At 43.9% G+C, this 14,883-nt stretch overlaps 2 protein-coding genes across 2 annotated transcripts; both read right to left on the bottom strand.

Annotated features, from left to right (window-relative positions):
- Positions 1-19: 19 nt before the first annotated feature.
- On the bottom strand, positions 20-3,326 carry mmp23bb (matrix metallopeptidase 23bb). Its single transcript, XM_067246816.1, has 8 exons — positions 3,204-3,326; positions 2,658-2,800; positions 2,266-2,405; positions 1,992-2,159; positions 1,595-1,759; positions 1,360-1,470; positions 754-880; positions 20-592 (listed from the first exon to the last, which is right to left on the bottom strand). The coding sequence occupies exons 1-8, from the start codon at positions 3,324-3,326 to the stop codon at positions 400-402; spliced, it is 1,170 nt and encodes a 389-aa protein (XP_067102917.1). The 3' UTR covers positions 20-399.
- A 3,285-nt stretch (positions 3,327-6,611) lies between these two features.
- ap2m1b (adaptor related protein complex 2 subunit mu 1b) lies at positions 6,612-14,822 on the bottom strand. Its single transcript, XM_067246288.1, has 12 exons — positions 14,723-14,822; positions 13,498-13,610; positions 11,997-12,262; positions 11,280-11,362; positions 11,067-11,072; positions 10,794-10,929; positions 10,508-10,652; positions 9,157-9,276; positions 8,923-9,058; positions 8,701-8,798; positions 8,401-8,512; positions 6,612-8,284 (listed from the first exon to the last, which is right to left on the bottom strand). Exons 2-12 carry the CDS (start codon positions 13,569-13,571, stop codon positions 8,150-8,152), a joined length of 1,311 nt encoding a protein of 436 aa, XP_067102389.1. The 5' UTR covers positions 13,572-13,610; positions 14,723-14,822; the 3' UTR covers positions 6,612-8,149.
- Between the last annotated feature and the right edge of the window lie 61 nt (positions 14,823-14,883).

Below are 14,883 nucleotides of genomic sequence, written 5' to 3'. Positions count from 1 at the left end.
CTAACAAAAGACCTGGAAATACCACATTTTTTCTTTCTTTACTCACACGTTACTTAATGAAATATTTAAAACCAGTTGGCTTATACAATGAGATGTGTCATAACAAAAACATAAATGGGGATTACATTAGACAATTTAAAGGGTGTATAACATTAGCCCTTTGGTGTGATGCCAAGAGAATGAGGTTAATCCGGTATCCAATCCACTCTCCATTCCAATTTCACAACATTTCTGTGAGGTCCATAGTGGACAGGATGTGTGCTTTCAGCAGACAGGTTGAAACTTTGAGAAAAGTCCCAGTTGGCATGTATGTTGGTTCATCATCACTTTACTCAATTTACAATTTACAGCAACACAACTCAGTTTTTCCCCTCCTTCATCCTGTTACTGTCACATAACTCAAGTGTTGGAAGACTGCTCTGGTTTTAAACGGATGGCCCAAGAGTTGGCTGAAACAATGTTGCCACTGCGATGGACTCGACAGGTGTAAATGCCCTCGTTGAACTCATTGGCTACGATGCGGAGATCACGGTCTTTCATGATGATGTAACCAGGGATGGAAGTGAGTAGTTGCTCTCCATCTTTGTACCAGCTGGAGCAAGATCGGCCCAGAAAAGAGAAGATGGAAACAGTAAATCAATAAAATATATTCTATAGGCATACTTTTAAATCAAATAAACTAAAAAGGACTAAGAAACCTTGAATAATAGTTTCTTAAACTCAGAAATGGGTCCCTTAGTTTTAAACACTCACCTGACTTTGGGAGGTGATCGAGGATTCTTTGTTCCACAGCGAAAGCCCACAACCTTTCCACGAGGAACCATCTTGATCTTGACATTGGCTGGAGGTGTAGTTGGTGTGGTAACTGCCTCCAGGGGTTCTGTAGGAAGAGAGTGACATACCACAACCATTAAACCCCAGCCCCAGCCTCCCACAGGCTTACATTCCACCAATAAGGGGCTGGTTATCTGAGGACAAAATAATAATAAGACTTTATGTAACACATTTCATACAAGAATTGCAGGTCAAAGTGCTTTACATAAAATCAATAAAAACAATAATACAAGTAATAAAAGTAATAAAACCCTTCTGAACACAGGCCGCCGTCTGCGGTATCTCGAGCCACAGCTAAAACAAGGCTATCCGCCAAAGAGGTGATTGGCTAAACTCAAAACATTGGCTACATAGCACATAGTTTTAAATAGTTATACATTTTGCAAACATTGTCAGGCAATGCCTCTTGCAAATGCACAACCAATTTCCCACGTGACATGGAAAGATAAACAATCATAAGAATAGTTTTTGGTTTCGTTAAACACACCATCAGACCTAGATTTACAGAACAATTGTCAGCCTAACCATAGCAGAGATCGCAACGTTGAGGACAGTGTTTCTTCATGAAGCTTTTCCTCCTCTCACAGAAGCCAAGACGAGCCCATGGGTCACACACACGCCTCTTGTCCATGCATCCTGAAACACAGCACATGCACATTGGGCAGAGCACAAAGACATGTATGGATAGTGCTTAAACTGAATTCCATTTTATACAAGACTTATCGAGCCAGCCTGCTACATTATAGTTTGTCAGAGTTACCATAAAGCCGCTGGATACCCCAGATGTCATCCTGGGCAATGTTCCTCTGGCCAGTATAGGTGGCGTTGGGGTGCATCAGGGCCTGGGGATCACGGGAGTGCCACAAACCAAGAGCATGGCCGATCTCATGTGCTGCAACCTGGACCAGGTCATTCAACCACACACCTGGGGGGGGAATCAAATAGGATGAATACAAGAAAAGGAAACAAATGAACAACTACAGGGGTTATGGAGGTGAATACGTATGAAGGGCATGTACAATATTTCAACATGAAATTCTCTGTTGATGGCTCTGTTAGCCTTCTATTCTTTTTTGTCATCCTCGCCATCTGGATCCTCTTCATCAGCTACTCATTGGGACTGGACGCAGAGCCTCTGCAGACATGATGGACTGCACCTTGTTTCCAGCTGAAGCGGGACTTTCCCAGAATCCAGAACTCGTGGTTGTCAAAGTGGATCTCTCCTCGGGGTGGCAGGAAGGCATGGGCAAGCTCCCCATTCAGTCCATCGAAGCATGGGTGCAGTGGAGACCACCAGCAGTCTGTGTGGTTAAAGGTGTAGAAGCCTGACAAACACACACACACACACATGCATGTTTCATAAAAGGAACATCAGACTTTAAAAGACAGAAACCCCCTTTCCTAGATTTTGTTACTGATGTTCTTTCTTACCAATAATGATGTCAGCGCTCTTGTTGGGGTTTGTGATTTCATTGAAAGAGAGAGGGGACACATCACTCCACTTGGTGAATGCAATGCTGATTGCTTTACGGGTGTCATCTTTGTTCAGGGTGTTGGGGAACTTGGTGATTCTGACAAATACACAGGACATGACAGACGATGGAGCTTAAAGAACAAAGAAAAACGTGTTTACCCAGTCAAACACCATCCAAACTTAGCTTTGTGAAAATACACACCATCAGCACGTTCATGTCTTTCATCAATATCACTGGAAGCACTCGGCAACCATTCTTGCATCCCTGGCATTCACACAACTGTTGTAGACTCCTGAATGACAACAGAATCGATGCCAAAGTTCCCTCTCCACTCTTTAATTCTCTTACTTGTAGGTGATGTTAAAGTGCTCCCATTTGTGGCCTAAAGGGTTGATGGCATAGCGTTTGGACCGGCTCATTGTCCCTCCTGACAGAGGATGCACAGACGTGAAGGTCTCTATAAGTGGCTTTTGAGAGATCACATCTGCTCCCTATGAGAATGTGAAGAGAACGGAAGAAAAAAAGCACCCGATGTTGACGTCATTGAACACCAGATTTAAGAAAATCCATGCCACAATTCAATCCTTTCTATTCTAGCAACCAATACCCACTATATTGTTGGCATATCATCGATTTGAAGAAAAACTACGTTGCATAGTAGGGTGATTCTTTACATATGCAACACAACTCCCTGTTCTCATCCTGACCCCCTTTGACATTCTCTCTCGATCTGCCTCTGTGCTGCAAATATCTGTCACACACATGTGAGAGCCGCTACTCCACAGCTTTCTAGACGATTTTTTGCAAAAGCCGACAACAAGCAATGGACACGTTTATGTGGTTATGACATTTTCACTTATATGCTATTTTATTTGGCTATAGTAATACACATACCTCTATCCTCCACGTCGGGATCCCGCCGACCCAATCTATCACAGTGGTAATGAACACCAATAGTAGAAGTCTTAAACTAGTCCCTCGCCTCTGGAAACCGGGTGTTAAGTCTTTTAACTTCATTTCGGTTACTCCGTAGGCTACTTAGAGTCCTTTTAATTTCACAGTTCAGACTTCAGAGCAGATGCAAAGGTGATGCAAAACTTGATTTCTTGTATTAAAAATCTTTGGCATTATGCATGGGTTATGCTGGACAATATTTTGTTCCCGGGGCGATCATGCATTGCGTTCAAGAATCCAAACTGTAACCTTGTTAAAAATATATATATAGTTTGGACAAAACTGGAGCTCCAAGTCAGCTCTCCTTTCATAAATCTGTCATCCTCTATTCTCGACGTACTTTTTCTCCAGAATTATTACTGTTATTGCCATCCACTTTTGCCTAAATCCAACAGTCCTGCATCTCAATCTCGTTCTTTAAACTTTGGCAGAATCCTTGTGCTTTGAGGGGATCAGGTGTCGAAGCCACGATCTGGGCACGTCAGTCGAATGGTAGGGCAGAGACAGTACCGCCCAGTTTTAAAACAACAATTTGCCGTACCTCCGCTCTTCAATTCTCACATGGTCTCAAACTGCGCACATTTGTCGTATAGACTAGATGGTGGGAATGGGGTCAAAGACTTATGAGCCATATAGTCTAGAAAATATCTTTACCATTAGGGAACTCATTCATAGGCTATAGGTATTTTCTTAAATCTGTCTCTGTACCAACGAATATTGGACTACACGCAAATGAAGGAAAGAGCATGTATTTATGGTGTATATTGACATAATTCTATTTTTGAAGTCTGCAGCCGGGGAGTAGGGCCTATGTTTTTTTCACCTGTTGACGCCTGTGGCGCCCAGTGCCAGCCACTGATTCTGCAGGTGGGTACGTCGGACGATGTTGTCACAGATACTTGGTTCCAGATGCGCATTTTTCTGAACATCGTCTTGGTCCACCATCTGTTAAAACACTCTATTTCCTGTTGGCAAATTCCATCAAGAACCATTAAGGATGTATGTCAGTCAAATTGGGATCGCATTGGGATTTCAAAGAATGATTCGTGCAAGCAGGGGCGGATGTAGACATTTTCACCTGGGGTGGCAAAGAGGTGGCAGGAGGTATTTGTGGTGTGGATGGAGCAGGCGCGGGAAAGAATTACCACCATTAATAAGCGTTGTAGCTCTAATGATAACAATAATATTATTTTAATGATTGAATAAAATGCAGGCCTACTATAATGTACTAATAATATATTTTAGCATAGCGAGATTGGGGTGGCAAGTCTTTTTTGTTGGGGTGGCAGCTTGCCAACGCCAATGCTTGCAAGACAAGAATATAACCTTATTCAACCCAAATAGTTATGTAACAGACGTGGCCTTGCTCCATCAGAGGTACACTCGGCCGATGTTCACCCCTCACTGGGATTGAACCCGCCACCTCTGACATCCCAAGCGCGACCACTACCAGCTACGCCAACAAAAAGCTAGCTATTTGCTGGCGCGGGTGGCCTGTTACATACCTGAGGAGTGAGTTTAACCGATTAACACCGGCTACAGTTAAATACTAGGCCAGATGCCCATTTGATTAGGTCTATGTATTTAATTCAGGTTCTTTAGTATCTTTGGTTATTGTACTATTAGACCCTGACATAATTGATACATTTCATAAAAGACAAATAGGCCACCGTGATGGGTTGTAACTTTTACCAGTCGATTCACACATTGGGACTCCATCTTGCAATGACTGAGAACATGATTGTAGTTTCCCTTCTCTAACGGGATGGCATAGAAAGGTTTCAGTTGACCGCATTGGCTCATTGAGTGGTTGCATCACTGCACAAACCTAGTCACCTTGAGAAAATGCATGAACAATCATTTGAAAGTCAGCAAATTCTGCATATTAAGTGTTAAAATTTTTAAATCCATTGTCCAGATTTAAATGTTGGCAATGAAACAGTTTGGCAATGGGCCTACTCTACTGGGCCAACTGTTCCACAGTTGCCCACTAACCCAATCACTCAAGCTGACCTCAGGAAGGCCCCAAGACAGCCTGTGGTTTTCAATAGAGAACCCCTGGAGACTTAAATGCATACAGCAGGTCATTTTGGTGTTGTGTAATAGTGCATTAAATAATCGATTCAGGGATCTCAAATCTACAAATGTGGTTTTGTTGCTTCTGTTTCTCCTAGTGAAATATCGCCAGCCTACTTCATCTTTGTCTTTTGAAGACAGACAGAAATAATTAGGATGAATTTTAAGTCTCCTCAACAATCATAGCACGCAGTAGATGTTGGTACATGGGTGAATACGTCTATACAGTAAACTGCATGTTGACATGAGAGTTCTGGTTAAGGGCACCTGAATGGCAGGCTCATTAAGTCCCACCCCTCACTGGATCTGGCTCCGGTCCAAGGCTCTGGCTGCATTCCAGGTGACTGCGGAACTCAGCCTCCGTGACCCTGCCGTGTCACTCTCCATGGGAAGGCGCAGAAGGAAAATAGCAAAGGAAGGCGGAAGGGGGGAAAGCAAAAAAAAGTCTGACAGGAGATCTTCTTTCATGGGTCCCTGAGAGATGAGAATTTAATTACTCATCTATCCATTCATCTGTCTGTCGACGTTAACACTCGCAACGTTATTTCTTAAACGGCCACTTTGTACCCCAACTTTGTTTTCCTTTCATCACAAAGAAGATAGCTATTTTTTTGTCTTTTTCTCCAACAATTCATTCCAAACACTAGATGCCATTCAAGAATTCCCAGAATTATACACACTGTACGTTTAGGTCACACAAATTATGTGAACAATACTTCCATAGTTTTAGCCACATTCTTAAAAAATATATATTCTTAGAATATTTCTTGTTTAATGCAGGAAATGTAAGGGAAAGACTGTGTGTGTCTGTGTGTAGGGGGGCGCAGGCTGGACTCGAACCCAGGCCACAGCAACAGTACTTTGTGAGTAGATGGTATCCACACTTCATTGGTGAGCCATTGAGGGACACCCCTTAGACATGTGCTTAGGTTACCTGCTAAGGACAGGATATCCTGAATTACACAGAAACATATATAAAAATACATTGCAGTGTATGTAGCTGTATGTCTAGATCCAAGTCAAAGTACTTTAGATTAATCATGATAAAAAAATATATATATACATAATTCCTTTTTATTATAAAATAAGTTAGTCCCATTTGGCTGGCCCCTTAAATGTGATTGTGAAGTGTATGTTTCTTTCATGAGAAATATATTTGTGTCCTGATCTTCCTTGGTAGTCAAGTTTGACAACCACTGGGTTAACGCTCATTCAACAATTTATGCTGTCAAGACATATTTCATCACATGCAAGGAAAAAATACATCCTCAATAATAATTGGTTACACCTTTTTATTAGGATTACATTTACAGTCACAAAGTTAAATGGGGATCAAACACATTGTACTGTAGCTGAAGAGGAGTGAACCTAAGGACCTCCGACCTGTCCATCTCCCAGGGTTTGGCAGGAATAGTGGGGCCTTTTCTGGTGAGATACTGGTTTTGGAAACCTCATTCCAGTTGACAGGTTATTAGTATTGAATATTATATTACAATGCAGGGATATCAAATAATAACAGGTATAGACAACTACATGTAATGATAATCTCAATGCCCAGATGATCTGATGCACAAAAGTCATGATTTGACAGCTAAAGAGGTCAAGAGGAATGCATTAGTTATGAAGACAGAGGTGGAATGTTTCAACTGCAGACAAGAAAAGTCAGGTACAAAACCGAATTCAAGTGACATTTTGTACACTCCTCGTCTTTAGTAACATACTCACAACACTTGTGCCATAAATACTTCAGTAAACGGATCTAAGGATAGGTTAGTAAGCTAGGCTTGGGGTATCAGAGCATAGTGTATGGAGTTGCTCGTTTGCCCAAGTAAGGGGCATGAAAAAAATACACATTCCAGACTCCTGAGAGATGTTTTGCAAACTGTGGCTGAACAGCAACACACACGCACACACACAGGTCAGTTCAACAGACTTCTACAGACACCGACAGCAAGAAACATGGGACTAGTTCCACCAAGCTCAAATAACGTAGAAATGTGTTTATATATTGAGACAGATCCTGCTTTTTAAAATCTTTTGTGTTTTGTTTCTCATACTTGCAATTTTGGTCACACAGAAAATTATCTGCAGCACTGACACAAAACAAACCAACAGATACCACAGCAAAAACATTTCATTATAATCTGCATGGGTAGAGAAAATACAATAATGAAATGAACATCTACTGGACGAGGGGAAAAGGATGACTGAGTGCAATAATAGAATGGGTGGCAAAACGTATGGATGGACAAAGCACTACCTACAAAAACTGACAATTCCATAACTAATACACCAGGGTGAGTAGGGATGTTAAAAAAACGGTATAAAATGTATGGGAAATAGTGTTACACCTGCAATGCCTCCTTCTTAAACAGTACTCTCTAGACTAAATAGTGATTACACCAGTGGAGATGAGGGGGCTAGGCGTGGGACTGGCATTAGGATGGTGCTAGCTAAATGCTACAGGAAACAAAGAACGTCTAGTCCTACACCAGCATCAAGGGGTCCTAGTTCAGCTGATCACATGGATGACAGAGGACACAGTCATGGGGAATACATAGGATGGTCGAGCAACAGCCGAAATGTAAACCACATCTCGAGGAAAACAGAAGCGGATGTTCCTGTCCACATCTACATCAGCATGTTCACTTATTCCTCTAAAATACACCCCCACCCCCCTCCCGTTTTATCCAAGCTTTAAGCCGGCACACATAAAAGATGGGGAAAAAGAGGAGGAGTTTTAAACGGTTTCACAACCCGACTCCTCCCTTGTTCCAGTCTTCCTGATGCTCCCTGGAGAGTGAGGGCCGTTAGCAGCGGGTCTCATATATCCCACTGCGCCCGATGTAACGCACCCATTTGATGACGTCATGGTCGCTGTAGTTCAGCTTGGGCTCGAACACCTTCAGGTAGCGAACCTTCAGGCCGGAGGGAGCGAAGGGGACCTTTGAGAGGGGGGGGTTGAGAGGTTAAGATCTATACTGCAGAGGGTTAAACATGTTTGAAGCTACTTGATCGTGGCCTGGCTGTCGAGGTCATCGAGTTTGTCAAGAGAGTTCACCTCAAAGTTCATGGAGATGGGGGGGCGCGCCCACTTCTTCTTGTCGTTGGTGGGCAGCAGCTCGATCTCAGCGCTGATCTGAGACTCCTTCATCCCTGCCATGCGCTTGATCCTGCACAAATAACCAGTCGGACAGAACCAGCAGTCAGAGCACAGACACCACAAGTACGACTTGAAATCACTATTTACAAAGCATGTTTCATACACTGCTTTTGTACACAAAGTTGACAGAACCACTAGCAAACAGGAAATTAAACACTGGCTTCTGTATTGGTTCTTTCAGCTATGATGAAAACTCACTTCCAGACAATGGCGTTTTCGCTAGCTTTGTACTTAGCCTTGCCCTTCATGCAGATCACCTGGACCCCGCTGGTGTTGAGAGGGGTGGGAATGCGGACCTGAAGGGGGAGGGTGTATGATAAAAATGTTGTCAAACAAAAATCCCTTCTATATACTGTCCTGTTTCATCACACAGATCACATGAGAAGTTGTACGCCTTAAAGGGAAAATGGGCTGCCATACCTCAATCTTCTGTGCCAGGAGAGAGGGCTTGAAGTTGGACTTGATGACCACCTTGACCTCCAGCTTGGTGCGGCCAACCTCCCTCACCAGAGGAATAACACGGAAGGGCAAGATGATGTCCTTGGTGGTGCGGTACCTGCTTAGAAGAGAAGAACGCAGTTAACTCCCTCAGGAGAACAACAAATCGACAGGCAATCTCTCACACACACACACACACACAAAAAGGAGTGTGACCTCATGAGCTCGTAGTCTCCGTCCGGCGGGATGAAGCTGATACTGCGCTCCGAGTCAAACTTGCTGAGGCGCACACACTGGTGGAATGTGCAGTCATCAATGGCTATGGATTGCTTCCCACTGGTGGGAGAGGGGAATAAAAGGACGAGAGAGAGAGAGGGATTATTGGAGGTTGAAAAGAGGAAGTGGGAAAATAAAAGTTGACTATGTGAAAAAGGGAAGTGATGACCGACTACAATCTACGGTCCAAGTGGTTCCAGACCCCCACTACATGTTAGTAAATGCTACAGAGCTGACATCAGTGAACGCTGTGACAACAACACACACTGACATGGGCATTATGGAGTCTGCTACACACAGAACCGCAATGGTCTAGTGTCTGTCACCAAAGTAGACAAACAAACCCTGGAGACAGAAACAAACAGTGATGGGATGAATGGAGTTCTTATCAAACACACACTGACAACACCGTACGGGTGACTGGGGACAATAAACTAAATAACCATGACTGAGTCAATGTCCCATCAAGCCAATGCACATAGCCAACTCAGATTCAGGTCACCCTGACAACACGCAAACATACTGAGTCATGCAAGTCAAAGTCACACCATACAGCTTGTCTGGTTGTTTGACTTGCATGCCCTGTGGCTAGTATTGGAGACTCGGGGTGGGGGGGGGGGGGGGAGGACAAACAGCAGATGCAGACTGAGAATGAGGAGCAGTCTGACCAAGTGAGAGAGGTACGCTACCTGCCCCCTAACTCACTGAGGTCCAGCACAGAGAAGGGAGAAAATTAAACACGAATCAAGAGGGGGGGAAACACAAACACTTAAAAAAAGAACATAACTTAAAGCACTTTACATAAGCACCATATACGGTAGTGTCATAAAACAAGCCATGTGAATTAGTTGCAGAATGACCCAATGCATGCTTTCACTTCAAAGCATGTTTTTTTTCTTTTTTTTTATCAAGTTGTCAGCTACTACTAATGAAAAAACATCTTTGGAGGTCCATAACAGAACTTTATGATTTGATGCAGCCAACACTCAACTGTCCAACTTTGTACCTCAAAGAAGCAATGCACAGCTTTATCTAATCTTAGGTTTCTACATTATGCGACTCTCTCTTATTCCTCCTACCTGTCACCTGCTGTGCTTTGGGATCTTCTGCATTGTACTGTTCAAATCAAAACATTTACCCAGAGCGACTGATTTCATAACAGATTGCCCCCTTTGAAGAGGGCTCGTCTTCGACAGCACGAAGTCAAGGACAACTTTGGAAGAAAAAAAGTACTTTGACATAAGAGCCATGTGATTGTGGGCACTTGTCTTGAGTCCCGTCGCAATCTCACCTCTTGGCTGCCTCGTCGGTGGCCCCGCCCTTGCCCTGCTTGTCAATGACGATCTTGTCGTTCATGCCAAACTTGCACTCGGGCATCCCGCTCAGGTAGCTCTTCATCACCACTCTCCCAGAAACATGGGCACTCAGGACCTGGCCTGGGAGGTGGAGACAGTCAAGGGTCAACACCAGGACAGGAAGACTCTTTGTTTGCGACTTATGAGCGGGCTGTAAGACTGTTTTTGAGAGTGGTTGAAGACAGGTGTTTTGTTGCGTGTTTTATTTTTTTTTATTTTTACCTTGAGGAGACATCAGCAGATTGACGCTCTCCAGCACGTCGAGGAATAGCTCATTGCGGCGGTACTTGATGCCCTCCCGACGCCAACCAATCTGTCCTGTCACCTGACTGGTGATCTGGGACTGCTCCTCCTTGGTCTGTTAGGAGAGGTGGATGGAAGGATGGAGGAGGATACAGTGGAAAGCCAAGGAGGGAGAAAAGAAGGAGAGACGGATGTCAGTACAGATTATACATGAACGCCTAATTTTAACACGTCCTAATGAGGAGTACTCACATGGTGCTGGAGAACAGAATATCCCGAATTCACAGAGAAACATGGTCCGTGTTGAAATGGAGGTGAGAAAAGAAAGACGAGACATTACACTTCCCTTCCACCCGTGTCATCCTTCTCTAATAAAGCCCCACGTCTAGGGGTCCACAGACAGCTTCAGGAAGGACATGACCGTCAGAACTAGACTGTGCCTGGCTTCCCACTCATCTCACCCACCTGGCTCTTGATCCCCTGCTGGGTGATGAAGGTCTTCAGGGCGCCGGTCTCCGAGTTTTGGGGGTATCCAAAGTCCAGGATCTCTACAGAGGAAGGTGACCGTGAGACCAAGAACCAGGAGGACTGTCCGGCTAACCACAGGTCTGGCTGCAAGCTTACCAATTGGGGGTTGGTCATCTTTATACTAACCTCACTTGTGAATGGCCCCAACAAATATGATAGTCATGGGACGCACAAAACATGTCAGTGGAAGTTGGAAAGGTCTTCATATATCAGCAGCACATCGGCACACGACAACAACTGCCTGCGCTATATTTTCTTTAGGTTTCGATTTTCCCATCTAAATGTTATAAAAATCAAAACCTAAAAAAACAACAGCACAGCAGAAATGCTGACTACGGGCCATTTTAGAAGGAATCGCTACTGGGACTTGGAATTCTGCAGTGGTGGTATGTAAACAGCAATGTCTACGATATCCCATAATTAAACACCCCCACACACACTCAATAAGATGCTGTAATTAAGCACACACTAACATCCATTTAAGAGACTGGATTCAGTCAAGTCACCCTATTATCAAAGCCTTCCACACACGCTTCCTTGGAAAACACTAAGCAAATCCTAAATGCATTTCTCTTTCCCTATTGTGTGTGTGTGTGTGTGTGTGTGTGGGTGTGTGTGTGTGAGTGTGTGAGTGTAGTAGCAGGCAGTGTTTACCGTCCAGCAGCTCATAGATCAGCACAAAATTGTTCTTGATGTTCTCCTCGCTGATCTTGCCAAAGTAGGCGGCCATGACGTCGCACATCTTGTAGAGGAACTCGAACACCATGGCTGCGTTGACGTTCTGCTTGGTGACGGCCGCCAGCCAGATGTTGGAGCGCTTGACATGGAAGAAGGAGGTGCGGGCGATGTTGTTGACCGGGGAGCGCACCTGCTGCCGGGCGTGGATCACGTTCACGCGGAACGCGTCCACCGCATTGCGTCTATTAATAAAACAGGGGGGGGGGGGGGGACAGGTAGACATGTCAGACTTCAGAGTAGTTTACAAGAAGAATGGGAAGACTCTCCATGGGGAGAGCACCAAACATTACTGTGGGCCTATGTCAATAGAAATAACACAGGGGTTTACTACATTTGGATTCAAATGAAGGACAAAGTAACATGCTCTTTGGACAAAAGAACTGAGGTTAAGGCTTTCATACTCCACCCACGACACTTCTGAAAACATTTCCAAGCACAATTTGTCTGTAGTACTGCTTCAAATGTGTGTTCTGTTGCACAATAATAATGTCTCAGTCTCAAAAGATCTTCCAGATAGGGATTACAGGATTTTCAGGCAGTTGCCTGTAGCCTGGTTCGTACTGTATACGAGTTATTGAATTCAAATTATGGTCAGGGAGCGTAGAAAACTGGAACTGGCATGCTGGCATGGGGGAGCATTCAGAATGTTGTCACTTGCCAAGCATATCTTACCTATTCCTAAAGTAGCCAAGGGCAAGATGAATATGAAGACAAATGACACCAGCAAAATGGGTGGAGAGACACATAAAAGATAAAACAGGAAAAGCACAGGAAGAGGTGGAGTTGGGAATAACATCAAGACAGATGGTTAGAGCCAAACACACCACACACAATAGACATGAACCAGAGTCAACACAGCCTAACACAGAACCCATTCATTAGATAATTGGGAGGACACATCAGGCAGGGTAAAGCAAAGGTCTACAGCAGAACTACAGGAGAGGCATGATATAGAGAAGATGGAAGATGATGTGATATGCTAAGAGGTCATGCTAAGGCCACAGTGCTGGCTGAAATGACAGATCCCGTGAATGAGAACGCAGACCTTGGGCTAGTCGCCTAGTGCTGGACTTCGTTTCTTAGCAACGGTAGAGCTGAATGGTACCTTGCTCAGAGGCTCGGCTGGCTATAGGCCGGCTCTCATCTTTGCCAAGCACGTCAGGCTTCGCGTTTCAAGTTGTACGAACATCACAATTACATGGAGGAAGGAGAAGGAGGAGGAATGTGCTCCCAAGAACTGACAATCATGATGAACAAACACAGCCATGCAGATCCACAATCCAAATTAGGGAGTCATGACTCCCTAACTAGTTGGTTGTTGATGTGCTTCCTCTCTACTGTTCCTATCCTTAAATACCAGCTTCACCACTCTCCAAAACTCCCATGGACATCATTAATTCCTCAGAAAACTACTCACCCTATGTCATCCCGGTAGACGCGAGAGATCAACACCTCCCCCTTGTGGTTGTAGATGAATAGTCCTCCAATCATGATGGCAACCTTTTATTCATAACAGCCCATGATGTGTGCCTGTGTGGGAAAGGATACAATCTTTTAAAGACATAAGACAGCAACAACCACTGCTTCATGTATTCTTGTCCAGATATCTGCTCGACGTAAATCACACGAGAGAGCTTCTCTGTACACAGGAGCTCTACACTCAGATTGTGAGGCTCTAATGCAATTTATTAGTAGTACTGGAGGCTGACCTGTGAAAATCACTCCTTATTGACTGACAAATACTAGACCAAGAAAAAGAAAACATGCTTAGTTTAATTTAGACCAAATCCAACTGTGACAAATCAGGCTGCAAAACCAGCCAAACCCATTACCTATTTAGAACATTTGTTTGAACATCAATCGGATAGCTGATAGTTGGTTAGGATAGTTATAGATCTACTACAGAAAGAAAGGGCAAAATTACTCATTTACATTTCTGTAAAATGTCTTAATTTAGGATTATTGATAGTATCAGACACTAAGTGATGCCGGGAAACAGTCATAACGTCATTAGCTACAAGCTAGCAGCTAATCTTAGCCTAAGAAGAAAATACTTCAATCGGATGTTACAAAACGTAATGATGCAGACTGCAAAACAACTATTTAAACATTTAATCGGTTCGGCTGAATGTCACAGTCGCAGGGTTTCTACATTGGTTTCTAGCAGGCTAGCTCAAGATGTCTGCCTCTCCTGGCAAGGGTGTAGTAGTGGCTAGCTCGTAATGCAAAGCCATATAGATCAGCTAGTGCTAGCTACTATGTGCTACTAACCACTGACCGGGTACTGTACTATATATCTACAGCAACACAAAAAATGATTACTACATTTAATGGTTTACGTATGTTAGCTGATAGCCTAGCTGTCAAGCCACCTTCCAATTTACATTTGAGGTAAAAGGAGAACGTCCAAAATGCCCGATCAACAAGAGTTATATGTCAAATAAGATAATCTGCTAGATACACAGATATGTAGCTAGCGGCTAGGCTAGCTAGTCTGGTTATTCCCGGTTAGCAGTGGTATTCGCCGTTGTCACGACTCGCGGTCAAAAATTACTGCATTGCCGACATTGCTAGTATCATCGGCCTGACACTCATCAGGCTACTATAATGACATAAAAAAAATCCCGTAAATGACAACTTACAGCATCAATTTGAAATCTATAAATGTCTCGAGTATTTCAATGGTATAGACTCACTGTCTTGTCCTCCGAGTCCGAATCAAGATGTCGACCGCTCTTACCTTCAGACCCCTCTGTCAGCTGACTGACTGACGTTAGACGCCCAAACCGTGCCTGTCAGTAGT

This window comes from Osmerus mordax, chromosome 11 (assembly GCF_038355195.1).
Source record: "Osmerus mordax isolate fOsmMor3 chromosome 11, fOsmMor3.pri, whole genome shotgun sequence".
Lineage (NCBI taxonomy): Eukaryota > Metazoa > Chordata > Actinopteri > Osmeriformes > Osmeridae > Osmerus > Osmerus mordax.
The sequence above is the reverse complement of the archived record's forward strand: the minus strand, read 5'-3'. Positions and strand labels throughout refer to the sequence as shown.